Source organism: Dama dama, chromosome 12 (assembly GCF_033118175.1).
Source record: "Dama dama isolate Ldn47 chromosome 12, ASM3311817v1, whole genome shotgun sequence".
NCBI classification, from domain to species: Eukaryota; Metazoa; Chordata; class Mammalia; order Artiodactyla; family Cervidae; genus Dama; species Dama dama.
The window spans coordinates 77,995,845-78,008,897 of NC_083692.1; the positions used below are offsets into that span (position 1 = coordinate 77,995,845).

The 13,053-nt window shown below is 38.2% G+C and overlaps 1 gene segment (V, D, J or C); it reads left to right on the top strand.

Moving 5' to 3' along the window:
* The first annotated feature begins 776 nt into the window (after positions 1-776).
* LOC133067384 (T cell receptor alpha variable 26-1-like) lies at positions 777-2,381 on the top strand. The segment is given in 2 exon segments: positions 777-914; positions 1,689-2,381. Coding segments are annotated over 2 exon segments (417 nt in total).
* Positions 2,382-13,053: the final 10,672 nt, after the last annotated feature.

Sequence of the window (13,053 nt, forward strand, 5' to 3'; positions counted from 1 at the left end):
AACACACATTCCCATTTCCCTGCTCTGATTATCCCTTTCCTTTTCTATTCCTGATACCTCTTTTTCCCTCCTCCAACTTTTTCTACCATTCCCACCCACCTCTATGCCGCCTCCACTTTTTTCCTCATCATTTCTGTCAATTCCTCTGCCTTAGCATCCTTGCTACACAACATCCACAAGCATCGGCATAGGGAACATGAGGATTAAGGACCGCTGTTCAAGGAGGAGGCGAACACCATCTATGTCAATCAGTTAGTTTATTAAGAACAAATGCACAGAAAATGTCTACCTAGTTGGCAATAGATGCAAGATTCCAAGAACCCTTAGAAGAGTTGCTGCAAGTTCTAGGATATGTAGCTTTTTGTCTCAATGTTATTAATTTTTCCTGTCTTCCAGAGCACATCACTGCCTACTTTTGAATCTCCCATTAATTTTCTGGAATGTGGATGGAAATTTTCATCATTTTACAACACAGAGCTCAGTACATTTTTCTGGGATTAAACATTGTGTTCCTCAAGCTTCATGGAGCATCATCCAGTCTCCTAAGAAACAAATGAAAGACCAATAACTGTGCAGACACGTCATTGTGATCGGTGTTCCTTTTCCAGAGCCAGACTTTAAACTTCATAGGTGATCTCACTGTGAGCTGAGGATGTTTCACCATCTTTTAGGGACATGACTAAAACTGGGGAGGAAGACATAGATAAGGAGCTGCTTGATCATTGGCTGAAAAAGTCCTGACAACACAGCAGTATCTGCGCTGGTTGTACGTTTTTACTGACAGCTGTTGCTTCTGTTCTCTGGAACCTCTTCAAGCAAAGGATCAAACACAAGTCTGAGCTCTGAGCCCATGGTCCTAGCTTGTCCTTGAAGTATGAGATTGGAGACTGGAGTAAGCGTGTTTCTGACCTTGGGTAAGTGCTCTGTGTCTACAAGGGGTGACTTGAGGGCAAAGGGCCACAAAGAGTCACTTACTCTCCACTCCCCTCCTTGTGCTATAATCAGCATCACAGTGATGGGACTGAGAAATGATCTGTGGGTTTGCTAAAGAGGACCGTCTTCTACATGACAGGTTAAATCATAGCCACGATACCAGAAGAGTCCTTTCAGTAAGCAGGTTGTAAGGATTCTCTGGGTTTATTAAGCCAAGGATCCATGGGACAAAGCCTATGGAATCTCTGATTCTTGCCATGTATCTTTGGTCTCTATAATTTTGTTGTTGTCCAGTTGCTAAGTCATATCCAACTTTTTACGACCAAGTGGACTTCAGTATGCCAGGCTCCTCTGTCCTCTACTCTCTCGGAGTATGCTCAAATTCATGTCCATTGAGATGGTGATGCTGTTTAACCATCTCATCCTCTGATGCCCCCTTCTCCTTTTGCCTTCACTCTTTCCCAGAATCAGGGTATTTTCCAATGAGTCAGCTTTTCTCATCAGGTGGACAAAATATTGGAGCTTCAATTTCAGCATCAGTCTCTCCAGTGAATATTTAGGGTTCATTTCCTTTAGGATAACTGGTTTCATTTCCTTGCAGTCCTATAATGAACATCAACAATATTTTTACAGGACATAAGTAGAAACACTGGAGTAGGGGTTAGGGCCAAACATTTATAGGAGGCTTATCCCTTTGATCCATAGAATTACACTGATTTGTGCTCTGGAGTTAACTTGATTTCTTAACCCCCCAGGGACTGTGATTGATGCTAAGATCACTCAGCCCAGCTCCATGGATTGTCCTGAAGGAGAGGATGTGAGCCTGCCTTGTAACCACTCTACAGTTGGTGGAAATGACTATATACATTGGTATCGGCAAAATCCCAATCAGAGTCCACAGTATGTCATTCATGGCTTACGAGGCACAGGGAACAGCCTGGCCTCTCTGACCATAGCTTCAGACAGAAAGTCCAGCACCTTGGTCCTGCCCCAGGTCACCCTGAGAGACAACGCTGTGTACTACTGCATCCTGAGCGGGGCACATGGGGACAGACGGGGCTGTACCTGTGCAGTATCTCTGGTGGGAAGAAGGGGGGACACAGTGGGGGAGCAGTCACGAGAGCAAATCTAGAGTCATCTGGAAGGAGAGTCAGAGAGCAGTAAGAGATGAGCAAAATGATGGGAAGGAAACAGGGAGAAGATGCATAAAGAAAAGGACAAGGAAGAAGTGCTTCATTGATTGATGTGGCTGAGACGAATTATGGGTATACTAAGAATCCTAATTGCAACATAGAAATAAAGTGAGAAGCATTAGCAATTTTTCACGGTTCTTTCTCATGTCAATAAAACGTTAGTTCCAGTGTGTTAGTCTTAACCTAAACATGAGAAAAATACAAATAATTATTGTTCCAAAGACTTCTTTCATGTCCGACTCTTTGCCAACTCAAGAACTGTAGCCCTCCAGGCTTCTCTGTCCATGGGATTTTCTAGGCAAGAATACTGGGGTGGGTTACCATTTCCTTCTCCAGAAGATCTTCCCAATCCAGGGATCAAATCTGGTCTCCTTTGTCTCCTGCGTAAGGTGGATTCTTTACCACTGCGCCACCTGGGAAGTGGTCCAATTTATTCTTTATAACGCCTATGTAGTACTCTGAAATGTTCTATTATTAACTACTTTTCCATTAATAAGTATTTGTTTCTATTATTGTGCTATCATAAGAAGTGTTGTCTTTATACAGCTTTGGAGATTGACTTTTGTATATGTGGAGACATGTCTATTGTAATGGAATTTCTGAAACTGGAATGGCTGTTTGCAAAACAAGGTGCATTTAAAATTTTTTTGATAAAGTGACAACTTTCCATTCAAGTGGTATAAACAATTATACTTCAACCAACAGGGAGTGGGAAGGTGCAGTTTGCATCTTCTAAAAATTGAGAATTATCAGCCTCTTTCATTTTAGCAATCCAAATGTACTTTATCTATAGCATTTTACTGATCCCTAGTGCTTTTGAGCAATTTTTTTCTCTGTGTATTGGCACTCTTTCATTCAACCTTGGTCACATGCTTATTGCTATCTTTTGACCATTTTTTCCATTAGATTAGTTTTATTTTTATTTGCTAGAATTATTTTGATATCTTACTTGATAATTAAACTTTTATATTTGTTAGTATATTTTATTCTAACATACTACCATTTATTTTTTAAATGATGTTTTCTTTAGTTCTCATACTGTCAAATCTATCAAAAATTTCTTTTTGGCTTTAAAATCAGTGTCTTTTTAGAAAGGCCTAAGTGTATCTTTTAATCCTCATTACCATTTAGTGAGTTATTCTGAGACCTGTGCCACCTATTAGAAAGCTAAGCCTCAAAGAGATTTTAAAAGTTGCCTATCATCAGTTTTAATATGTCTTAGTCCAGCTGTTACATTTATTTTTAAATCTGCTAATGTCAAGCTCCAAAATCTTGGCATGTGTTGCTCAATGTGGCCTCGCTGGGAGTAATAGTAAGAAGAAAGCCCCAAAGTAATAAGTCAACTGGAAAGTCAGTAGAATGAATCACAATATCCACCGCAGAAGGTGAAACATTTCAGGGCAAAATGTCAAGTGTTAGAATAAAAATCATATGCTGTGACTTGAGAAAAGCAATAATCCTTAATCTGTAAAGAAACATGCTAGTCCTCTAAACTAGGACTATGTGTTACTGATTGTAGCAAGATTCTGAAACATCCTTAGCTCCTTATTAGCCACACGTTTTCCCCAGGTGAAAAGATTTAGAGGAAATTAGAGCACAAGGCAGGAAAATAATAGAGAGGTATTCTGGTCCTTGATGTGAGCAGCATCACTAACATAATATTCTTGGATCATCAAAAAAACAGAAATCTATCCTCCTGTGTAGATGTGTACCTAAATGTAAATTGCTGTGTTTATCAGGCTTTGGAAATTGCTTTGATTTGTGAGTTAGAGATAAAAGAACAGGTACTTGTACTGAAGTCCTGGAAAGTGCAATGAGAGGTGCTGTAGCACTTTCCAAATACCAGCATATCTCTCCAGTCACTTTTTCACTCATTTCTTCCTCTTCACAGACTTTGAGCTCACTTTCCTTTTCCTGACTTCACTATTCCTGAAGCATATCTTTTTGTTCCTTTTGCTTATTGAAGTATTCTCAGTCATCAGCCCAGTACCCAATATATAGTAGGTGTTCAATAAATATTTATTGAGTAAAGAAATATTCATGACTGATGATACTAATAATTACTAGGGGTGCAATAAAATATTGAAAGGGTGAGTTAGAGCTTCTATAAAAATAGAAGAGAGAGTCAACCTCACACAGATTTCATAATGAAGACAGGGTTACATTTGAAAAATACTTATTTATTCATAAACCCATTAATCCTTTCCTTCTATTTCCGTTTCTTTTCCTTTCTCCCTCGCTCTCTCTTTTCCTTCTTTCCTCTCTTTACTCCTTTTTCCTATCATTATTAGTGAAATAGGTCATGTGAAACTTTAGTTTATTCCAATACAAAATTCTTTCTTCCATTAAAATTCCCAGTGTGTTGTGTTTCTCATAAAGTGGTTGGCACCAGATATTTTGAAAAATTAAAATTGTGTTTAACTAGAGTCCCCTGCAAAGAGGCAGAGAATTCTCCTGATTTTAGAAAAATGGATGCAAAAAACTAGGTATTTAGCTTTCAACTGGTATTCTCATTCAATTCATCTTTCATAACTATAAGTCAACAAAGGTGTTAAAAGTCCATGTGGTATTTCAGCAAACCCATGCCCATAGGAAGCACAGTGCTTGCCAACCCAAAAGTGGTGAACAGATTTTAAAAAGCCTTTTTTGATTTCTAATTTTTCATCTCTGTTCAGAAATAATCCTTTCCAAAATAAATAAATAAATAAATAAAGTGCCATTTTAATACCAGATGTGTCCTGCTTTAAAACATTCTACTGAATTTATCTTTAGAAATTATAGAATTAATGAGTACTGTTTAATAGAACTGTCATTAGTTCTATCACTAATTCTACCAATAGAGATTCACCATGAGTATATGATCTCACAAGAAAATTAATAGGAGTTAGTAACTTGGAGCTCCATACTGTGTCTTAACTGCTTTTCCCTACAGCTAATACATCAGTAAATTGAATCAGGAAAGATTGTTGGCAGTGCACACTGAGGATTCTAATGTTTCACAAATTCTACCTGTTTGCACATCTAAGGGACTCAATCTAAAGTTAGAAGAATATCTAATTTGTTTGTTACACCAGAATTGCATAACACTGGCAACATACTAAGTGATGTCTAAATTAACAATAACAAGTGTATACACAATACAGAACATAGAGAAGAAAGTATCCTGGGCACAAAGAGGATGAGAAAACTTCAGAAAATAATTCATTTTAGTAGTTAGAATGAAAGTTTAGAAAACTACATCACCCATGCAATAAATACATGATAACTATGAAAGGTAAAGAAAAATTTTAAAAATAGAAGAAAACCTGAAATAAAGGAGAATGATATGACCAGATGGAGAGGGTGACAAAGTAAAATTTTGTGATAAAATTAATACTGGAAAGATATTACATTAAAAATTGGAAAACATTTCCACCCATGTGCCAAGGATAAAGGATTTATAAATAGCAGTCAGAATGCAGATCTGAATGTAAGAATAATGCATGAAGTTAATAGAAAAAATTCAGAACTTGTTCATTACTTTGTGTTAGATACACATTTCTTAAACAGGACACAAGAGTCACTAAGCATCAAAACTAATCTATATTCAGATATACATTCATTTTTTGTCACTTTTCTGTACAGCAAAGATGGGCACAATATTGTAAATCAACTACCCTTCATTAAAAAACTGATCTATATTAAAATTATTCCAAGAGTTAAAAGGATAACTAGAAAACCTATTAAAGGATAACTAGTAAATATATGTACAATATTAGTATCTTATCAAATGTAATATTGATTATCAAAAATAATATATTATCAAACATTATCTATCACATATATCATCAAAGGGATCATTTTGATTTAAAAATATCTCTTTCAAATCAACAAGAAAGCAAGCAAATTGATAGAAAAGACCAAAGTCTGAAGTAGGTTTTTGACAACAGAAGATATTCAGATAGTCACTAAACATGTCATTCCTATAGGATACATAAGCTGACATAGCTAATTTACACTGGCAGAAATCAGAATACTGTTATATGTGGGGCAATATCATAAAGAGAGCACTGTAGGGCTGGTAAAGCTCTGTTTCTTGATCTGAGTGCTGGTTAAAAGAGTGTTGGTTGTGTGAAAATTTACCAGGCTGTACCCTTATATTACATTTTCTTATATGACTATAATACTCCAATAAAAACTAAAATGATACATGATGACCTCCTACTAATTATAAGGTAACAATGAACTAAAACTGAAATTTCAGGTGCTTTCATTCTAGTCTTCCTTTTCTGCTCCTGAAATATTTAAGTTAGAACAGATTTGTGAAACAAGCATGACTTCTGACCAGGGTTAAGCCTTCTCTTAATAGACCATAGATGAGAAATGTGTTATTGGTCTTTTTCATCTCTCCGGGATACAAATGTGACTTTTGACCTTTGGTATGTAGTATCAGGACTCCCCTGGTGGCTCAGTGGTAAAGAATCCGCCTGCAATGCAGGAGCCGCAGGAGTCTCAGGTTCGATCCCTGGGTCGGGAAAATCCCCTGGAGAGGGCACGGCAACCCACTCCAGTATTCTTGCCTGGAGAATCCCATGGACAGAGAAGCCTGGCAGGCTACAGTCCATGGACTCAGAAAGAGTCCATAGAGTCACCTCATGACTGAAGTGACTTAGCACGCATGCACTCATGTATTAGCAAGGTACTAACCCATTGATGGGGTCGCAAAGAGTCGGAAACGACTGAGCGACTAACTGAACTGAACTGAACCCATTGACATTTGGCATTATTAGGAAAAGTAGATAAGTTTAGTGAATAGAAAAGGGTGATAAATCACTCAGGATGTTTACATCTTACTGATTAGAACAGAGTTCAAGCTGATCTCAAGCTATGAAAGTCTGGGTAAGGCATGCATTTTTGTCTTGAAACATTGCTGAAAAACAGAACATAGAGATTCTGGTAAGGATGAAGAAGTAAATCTACTTGTAGGCAATGAACAGTACCTGCCATAGTCTTTCACCTAAACATTAAGGTGAAGGTAAAAGTCCCTCAGTCATGTCCGACTCTTTGAGACCCCGTGGGCTATACAGTTCATGGAATTCTCTGGGTCAGAATACTGAAATGGGTAGTCTTTCCCTTCTCCAGAAGATCTTCCCAACCCAGGTTTCAAACTCAGGTCTCCCGCATTGCAGGAGGATTCTTTACCAGCTGAGCCACATGGAAAGCCCAAGAACACTGGAGTGGGTAGTCCGTCCCTTCGCCAGCGGATCTTCCCGACCCAGGAATTGAACTGGTGTCTCCTGCATTGCAGGTGGATTTGTTGCCAATTGAGCTACCAGGGAAGCATTTAAGGGCTCTTGAAACACTGTGGCACTCTGTGCAGTCAATGAGATTTGTTAGCCAACAACTTTATCCTTAACATTATCTCAGAATCTAGTGTGTGGTTCCCGTCTGCTGTAAAAACAGAAAATGGAGTTCATCTTATCTTTGGATTCCAAAGGCTGGTGAAATGGAAGAGAGAGGGGAACACTTATAAAGGAGCTTTGGAATGATTATCTTTACACTCCATGTTAGTTAAGGAAGCAATAGCCTCTGTGAATATTCCTTCCACATGGCCTTAACTAAAAACTGACCATTTATAATACCTTTCTCTCTCCTGAGGTTGCTCCTAATTCTTTCTCATCTAAAACACTCCCAATTTAATGATGGGAACAGCATTCTCTTCACAACAACACCTGTGCAAAAATAGACTCTTGTCTTTGCTTTCAGTCTCAAACAGAGCCCTCAATCATGGACAGTCCAGGAAGGAGTGATTTCCATTCAGAACTGTACTTATGAGAAGAGTGAATTTGACTACTTCCCATGGTATCAGCAATACCCTGGTAAAGGCCCTGCATTCTTGATAGCCATACATTTGGTTGTGAATAAAAAGGAAGACTCACAGTTTTCCTCAGTACAGTGCCGAGCAGCTCTCACTGCACATCACAGCTTCCCAGCCTGGAGACTCAGCACCTACTTCTGCAGCGAGTGCCGAGTGCTCCCCGGGCACCTGCAGCCTGGACCCAGACACACCCTGTTGTGTAGATTAAATACACACACACACACACACACACACACAATTTGTTTGTGCATAAGAAGGCTTAGTATATTTAAGAAAATTGAAATTATACAGAATGTATTATTTGATCAGTAGTGAAATTGACTTAGAAAATCAATAGCAAAAAGATATCTTTAGAAACTCCCAAATATTTGGAATTTAGGCATTAAGTTTTAATGTAACCTATAGGTTAAATAAATAATTACTTGGTTGTTTGAAAGTATTTGGAAAGAAAATATAGTGAGAACATATATATATACATATTATGAGATACAGGTAATATCTCATAATAGATTCTGGTAAAGAATCTGTCTGCAATGCGGGAGACCTGGGTTCAATCCCTAGATTGGGAAGATCCCCTGGAGAAGGGAAAGGCTACCCGTTCCAGTACTCTGTCCTCGAGAATTCCATGAACTGTATAGGCCATGGGGTCTCAAAGAGTCACACACGATTAAGCTACTTCCACTTTCAATTTCATAGGTAATATTTTACATAGGAAGAGTTCATCTTTTTAAATACTTATATTTCTAAAGAAAAATTCTGCAAAACAATTATCTAGGCTTTCAACAAAAAAAGATAGAAGAACAAATTACAGCTAATATAAACTGAAATAAGAAAATAATAAAAATGTCAAGTTGGTAAAACAGAAGGAAAATGATAGAAATACCCACGAGATACAAAGTTAAGTATGCTAAAATGATTAATAAACCATATATTCCTAGACAGAATTAGCATGGTAAAAAAAGAGAAAACACAAATTAGAAATATAAAGAATGAAAAAGTAAAATATTGTCCAGATGTTACAATGTTAAAAAGATAGAGTCCCTCTGCTGTCAACCTGAAACTATCACAGCATTGTGAATTGGCTATACTCCAATACAAGATAAAAAGTTCAATAAAAATGAATAAAAAGGGAAAATAAAAAATTATTAACAAGATAATGCTACTGACTCATCCCAAGTGGGGATTTGGGAAAGTGGAGAAATTTGATTTTTTTGGCAAGGGTGCAATGACAATTCAATGCAGTAATGATAGTCATATGAACAAATGATTTAGGGACAATTGGATATTTCTAGGCAAATTAGTGAATCTTGGCCTAAATCTCACACCTTATACAATAATTTGAGGAGAATCTCAAAATGGACTGTATATCCAAGTGTAAAATCTAAAACTCTAAATCTTTTTGAAAAAAAAAATCTTCAGGACCAAATGTTAGACAAAATGATTTTTGTCATGACGTTAAAGCACAATTAATAAAAAATAAAATATTTCATCAAAAGTAAAAATGCTTGCTCTGTGAAAGATACTATTAAGAAAATGTAAAGGACAAACCACAGAATGACAGGAAATATTTTCACAATGTATTTTCATCAAAGGATGGTATTCAGAAAACAATGAACTCTCTAATCTCAGTAGGAAGAAAACAAGTAGTCCAAATGGAAAATGGTTCATCCAAACACATTATGGAAGAGCTATGTGTTAGGGAAATAAGCATATAAACAGATGTTCAACATCATTAACCATCAAGGAAATGCAAATTAAAGCCACAATGAGATACCATTCCAAATCTTGCTTAATGGCTAAGATGAAAATTACTCAGGATAACCAAGTTCTGGCAACGATGTAGAGAAGCTGGACCACTCACACATTGCTGGTGGGTAAATGGTGCAGTCATTCTGGAAGACAGTTAGCAGTTCCACATAAACTTAAATATTCACTCACCGTACAGCTCAGCAATCACACTCTTTTATGGGCATTTGAGTTTCTTACTTAGTAATTTCCAGGTATATGAAGCTGATCAATTACCTGGTCCTGTGCTCATTTTGCAGATTTCCAAATAACCCACCAGTTTAATATCATATTGGGCTTCTGTGATGGTCAGATGGTAAAGAATCTGCCCACAATGCAGGAGAGCTGTGTCTGATTCCTGGGTCAGGAAGATCCCCTGGAGAAGGGAATGGCTACCATTCCAGTATTCTTGCCTGGATAACTCCATGGGCAGAGGAGCCTGGTGGGCTGTAGTCCATGGGATCACAAAGAGTTGGACATGACTTAGTGACTGAATAACAATAACATATATATGTATGTGTGTATATATATATACACATATGTATATATATACACATACAATTAGATTGCTTCCTGCTCATCTTTGGATAATGAGGACCCATTCGAAATTGTAAAGATAAAATTTTATATTCAGAATTACAACGCAATGTACAATTTTTCCCTGAGTTACTTCTAGTTTTCTCATCTACCCTTTTCTGCCGCATACTCTAGATGTACATCAGCCACTTTAAAATAAAACAATTTATACTGATATTAAACTCTTTCTTTAATCTGAATCTTTGCAGATGCTGTCCTCTTTGGTCAGAATGGTTTGTCCCAAGTACTTGTTCAAAACACATATATGTACTCAACCTTTACAGCCCAGTTCAAGCAACATTATTTCTTATGTGAAATCTTAGAGGATAATATTGCTAACTTTTAATTATAAATATTCTTGGATCTAGTCCCCTCTTAAGATGGTTTGACAGGAATATTTGCTACTGAGGGCAATCTTATATTTATATTCATTCAAACTGTTTCCTACGAGGCATGAAGAGATTCCTTTTAGTCCACAAACCAAAGCATGGTCAGGTTCCTTTCTTTTCATTTAGCAAATATCTCCTTCACAGCACAAGACCCGGAGATAGGCTACAGCAAATGCAATGGTGTGAGTTGGGAAAGCGAGGCCTTCTCTAGGGGGTGACTGTTCTGTCTTGGTTTACATCCTTCTGTGTAAACTGCGGCAGGGCTCCTGATCTGCATGAAGACCAGGGAACTTTTAAAGCATCCCCAAGTGCTGCTCTAGACCCCTTGCTCTTTTAGGGTGGAGGTGGAGCCTTTAGCAACATAGCATTGCTAGATTTGTCTTCATTTGGAAGTTCAAATCTAACATGCCTGAAAAGGAAAAGTTATCCCAGGGATGTGCATTTCAAAGAACTTTGTTAACTCATGGGCTTTTCCTTTTCCATTGCATCCTAAACCTGCTTCTCTTTCTGTTTCTATATATAAAGTAATTCAGATTCAGATTTACTTTTGACTTTAAAGAAGTTTTGAGATTTCTACTGTTTGTATAATTTCATGGCAACACTTCAAAGACATTAAGGATCCTATAGTGGGTTGGAGGGTGGGTCCCAAAAGATACATTCACATCCTAACCCATGGAAACTGTGAATGTGATCTTATTTAACAAAGAACCTTTTCAAATGGAATTAAGCAAAGGATATCAAAATCCAATCGTATTGGATTATCTTGGTGGGGCCTCAATCCAGTGACAAGTGTCCTTTTAAGAGACACACAGGTGAGAAGGCCTCATGAGGTCTTTTTGATGGAGGAGGAGACTGGAGGTGTACAGTCACTAGCAAAGGAGCACCTGGAACCACCAGAAGCCAGAAGAGGTGAGGAATCAGTCTTTCCTAGAACATTTGGAAGGAGTATGTTCCTGCTGACACCTTATCGTCAGACTTCTGCCCTCCAGGTTGCAGGGAACCGATTCTTGTTTTTTGGAGCCATTGAATTTGTGATGATTTGTTATGGGAGAACTAGGGCTACTGGGGCTAACACAGTTTTCAAAAGGTAGCATTTCTAAATAGCTACAAGCAACTCCTGACTGTTTACATTCATGGAAGGGCACTTTTAAATTGCTCTTTGGGACATTTGCATTCAAATTCTCACATATGCAAACATATATATTTATTTATCATTCAGCAAATATTTGAGTAACCACTGTTTACCAGGTATTACTGGATCAGCAGTTTTTGATCCAGTCACAGAGGGGCAGCATCTGCAAACATAGACATTCCATGGGGAAGATGGGTGGATAATAAGGTGGTAAATCTGATTGGCTGTCTCAAATTGCAGTCACTCCTTTCTATTTTCTTTCGAGAAGGCAGTATAGACCAGGTTTCTATAGGTCTGGAAGAAGCTGACACAAGGGAAACCCTTTCAGGAGCAGGCAGATGCAGCAACTCTTTCTGAAGAGGAAGAAAAGGGAGATGCTACTGTTAGCACCAGTGTTGATCTTATGGATGCAAACATCACCTGAGTTTGGGGTTTCCCTGATTGCTCCCAGAAAATTCAGCACAGAGGAATCTTATCTGCAGGCAACTATAGGAGGGGGGATTTTCTGACTGAGAGCAGGATGTTGAGAAAAACATAAAAACTAAAACGTGGGAGGTAGAGGGAGTTATTGAGAGAGACATGGAAAGAAGGAGAAAATACACAAGAAGAATGAGAGAGACCATGACAGCTGAGAGAATAAACATCTAATCAGACTTTCTCTGTTACTTCTCACTGCTTTTCTGAACAGAAATGAATGGACAACAGATAAAGCATTTTCCTGAATTCTTGCTTCTGCAAGAAGGAGAGAACTTCACCACATACTGCAATTCCTCAAGCACATTTTACAGTTTACAGTGGTATAAGCAGAGCCCTGGGGGAAGTCCTGTCCTCTTGATGATATTAGCTGAGGGTGGAGAAGTGAAGATGGAGCAGAGACGGACAGATCGGTATGGAGAGTCCAGACAGCACAGCTCCCTGCACCTCGCCGCTGCCCAGCTCTCAGATGTAGGAACCTACTTCTGGGCAAGGGGACAGTGCTCTGGAAGCACCTGCTGTCTGTCCCCAAACCTCACTGTGGGCTCCGGGGTCGCTCCTCCTCATCTTTCCTCAGAGCAGGGGCCAGAGAAAGCTGAAGTCATGATGTCTATGAAGAAATTGAAGTTTTAATTAAAAAAATCCCCAGAGTCAGTGTCACTGAAGAATTCTGTCAAATATTGAATTATACACAATTTCTTGCAGACAATAGAA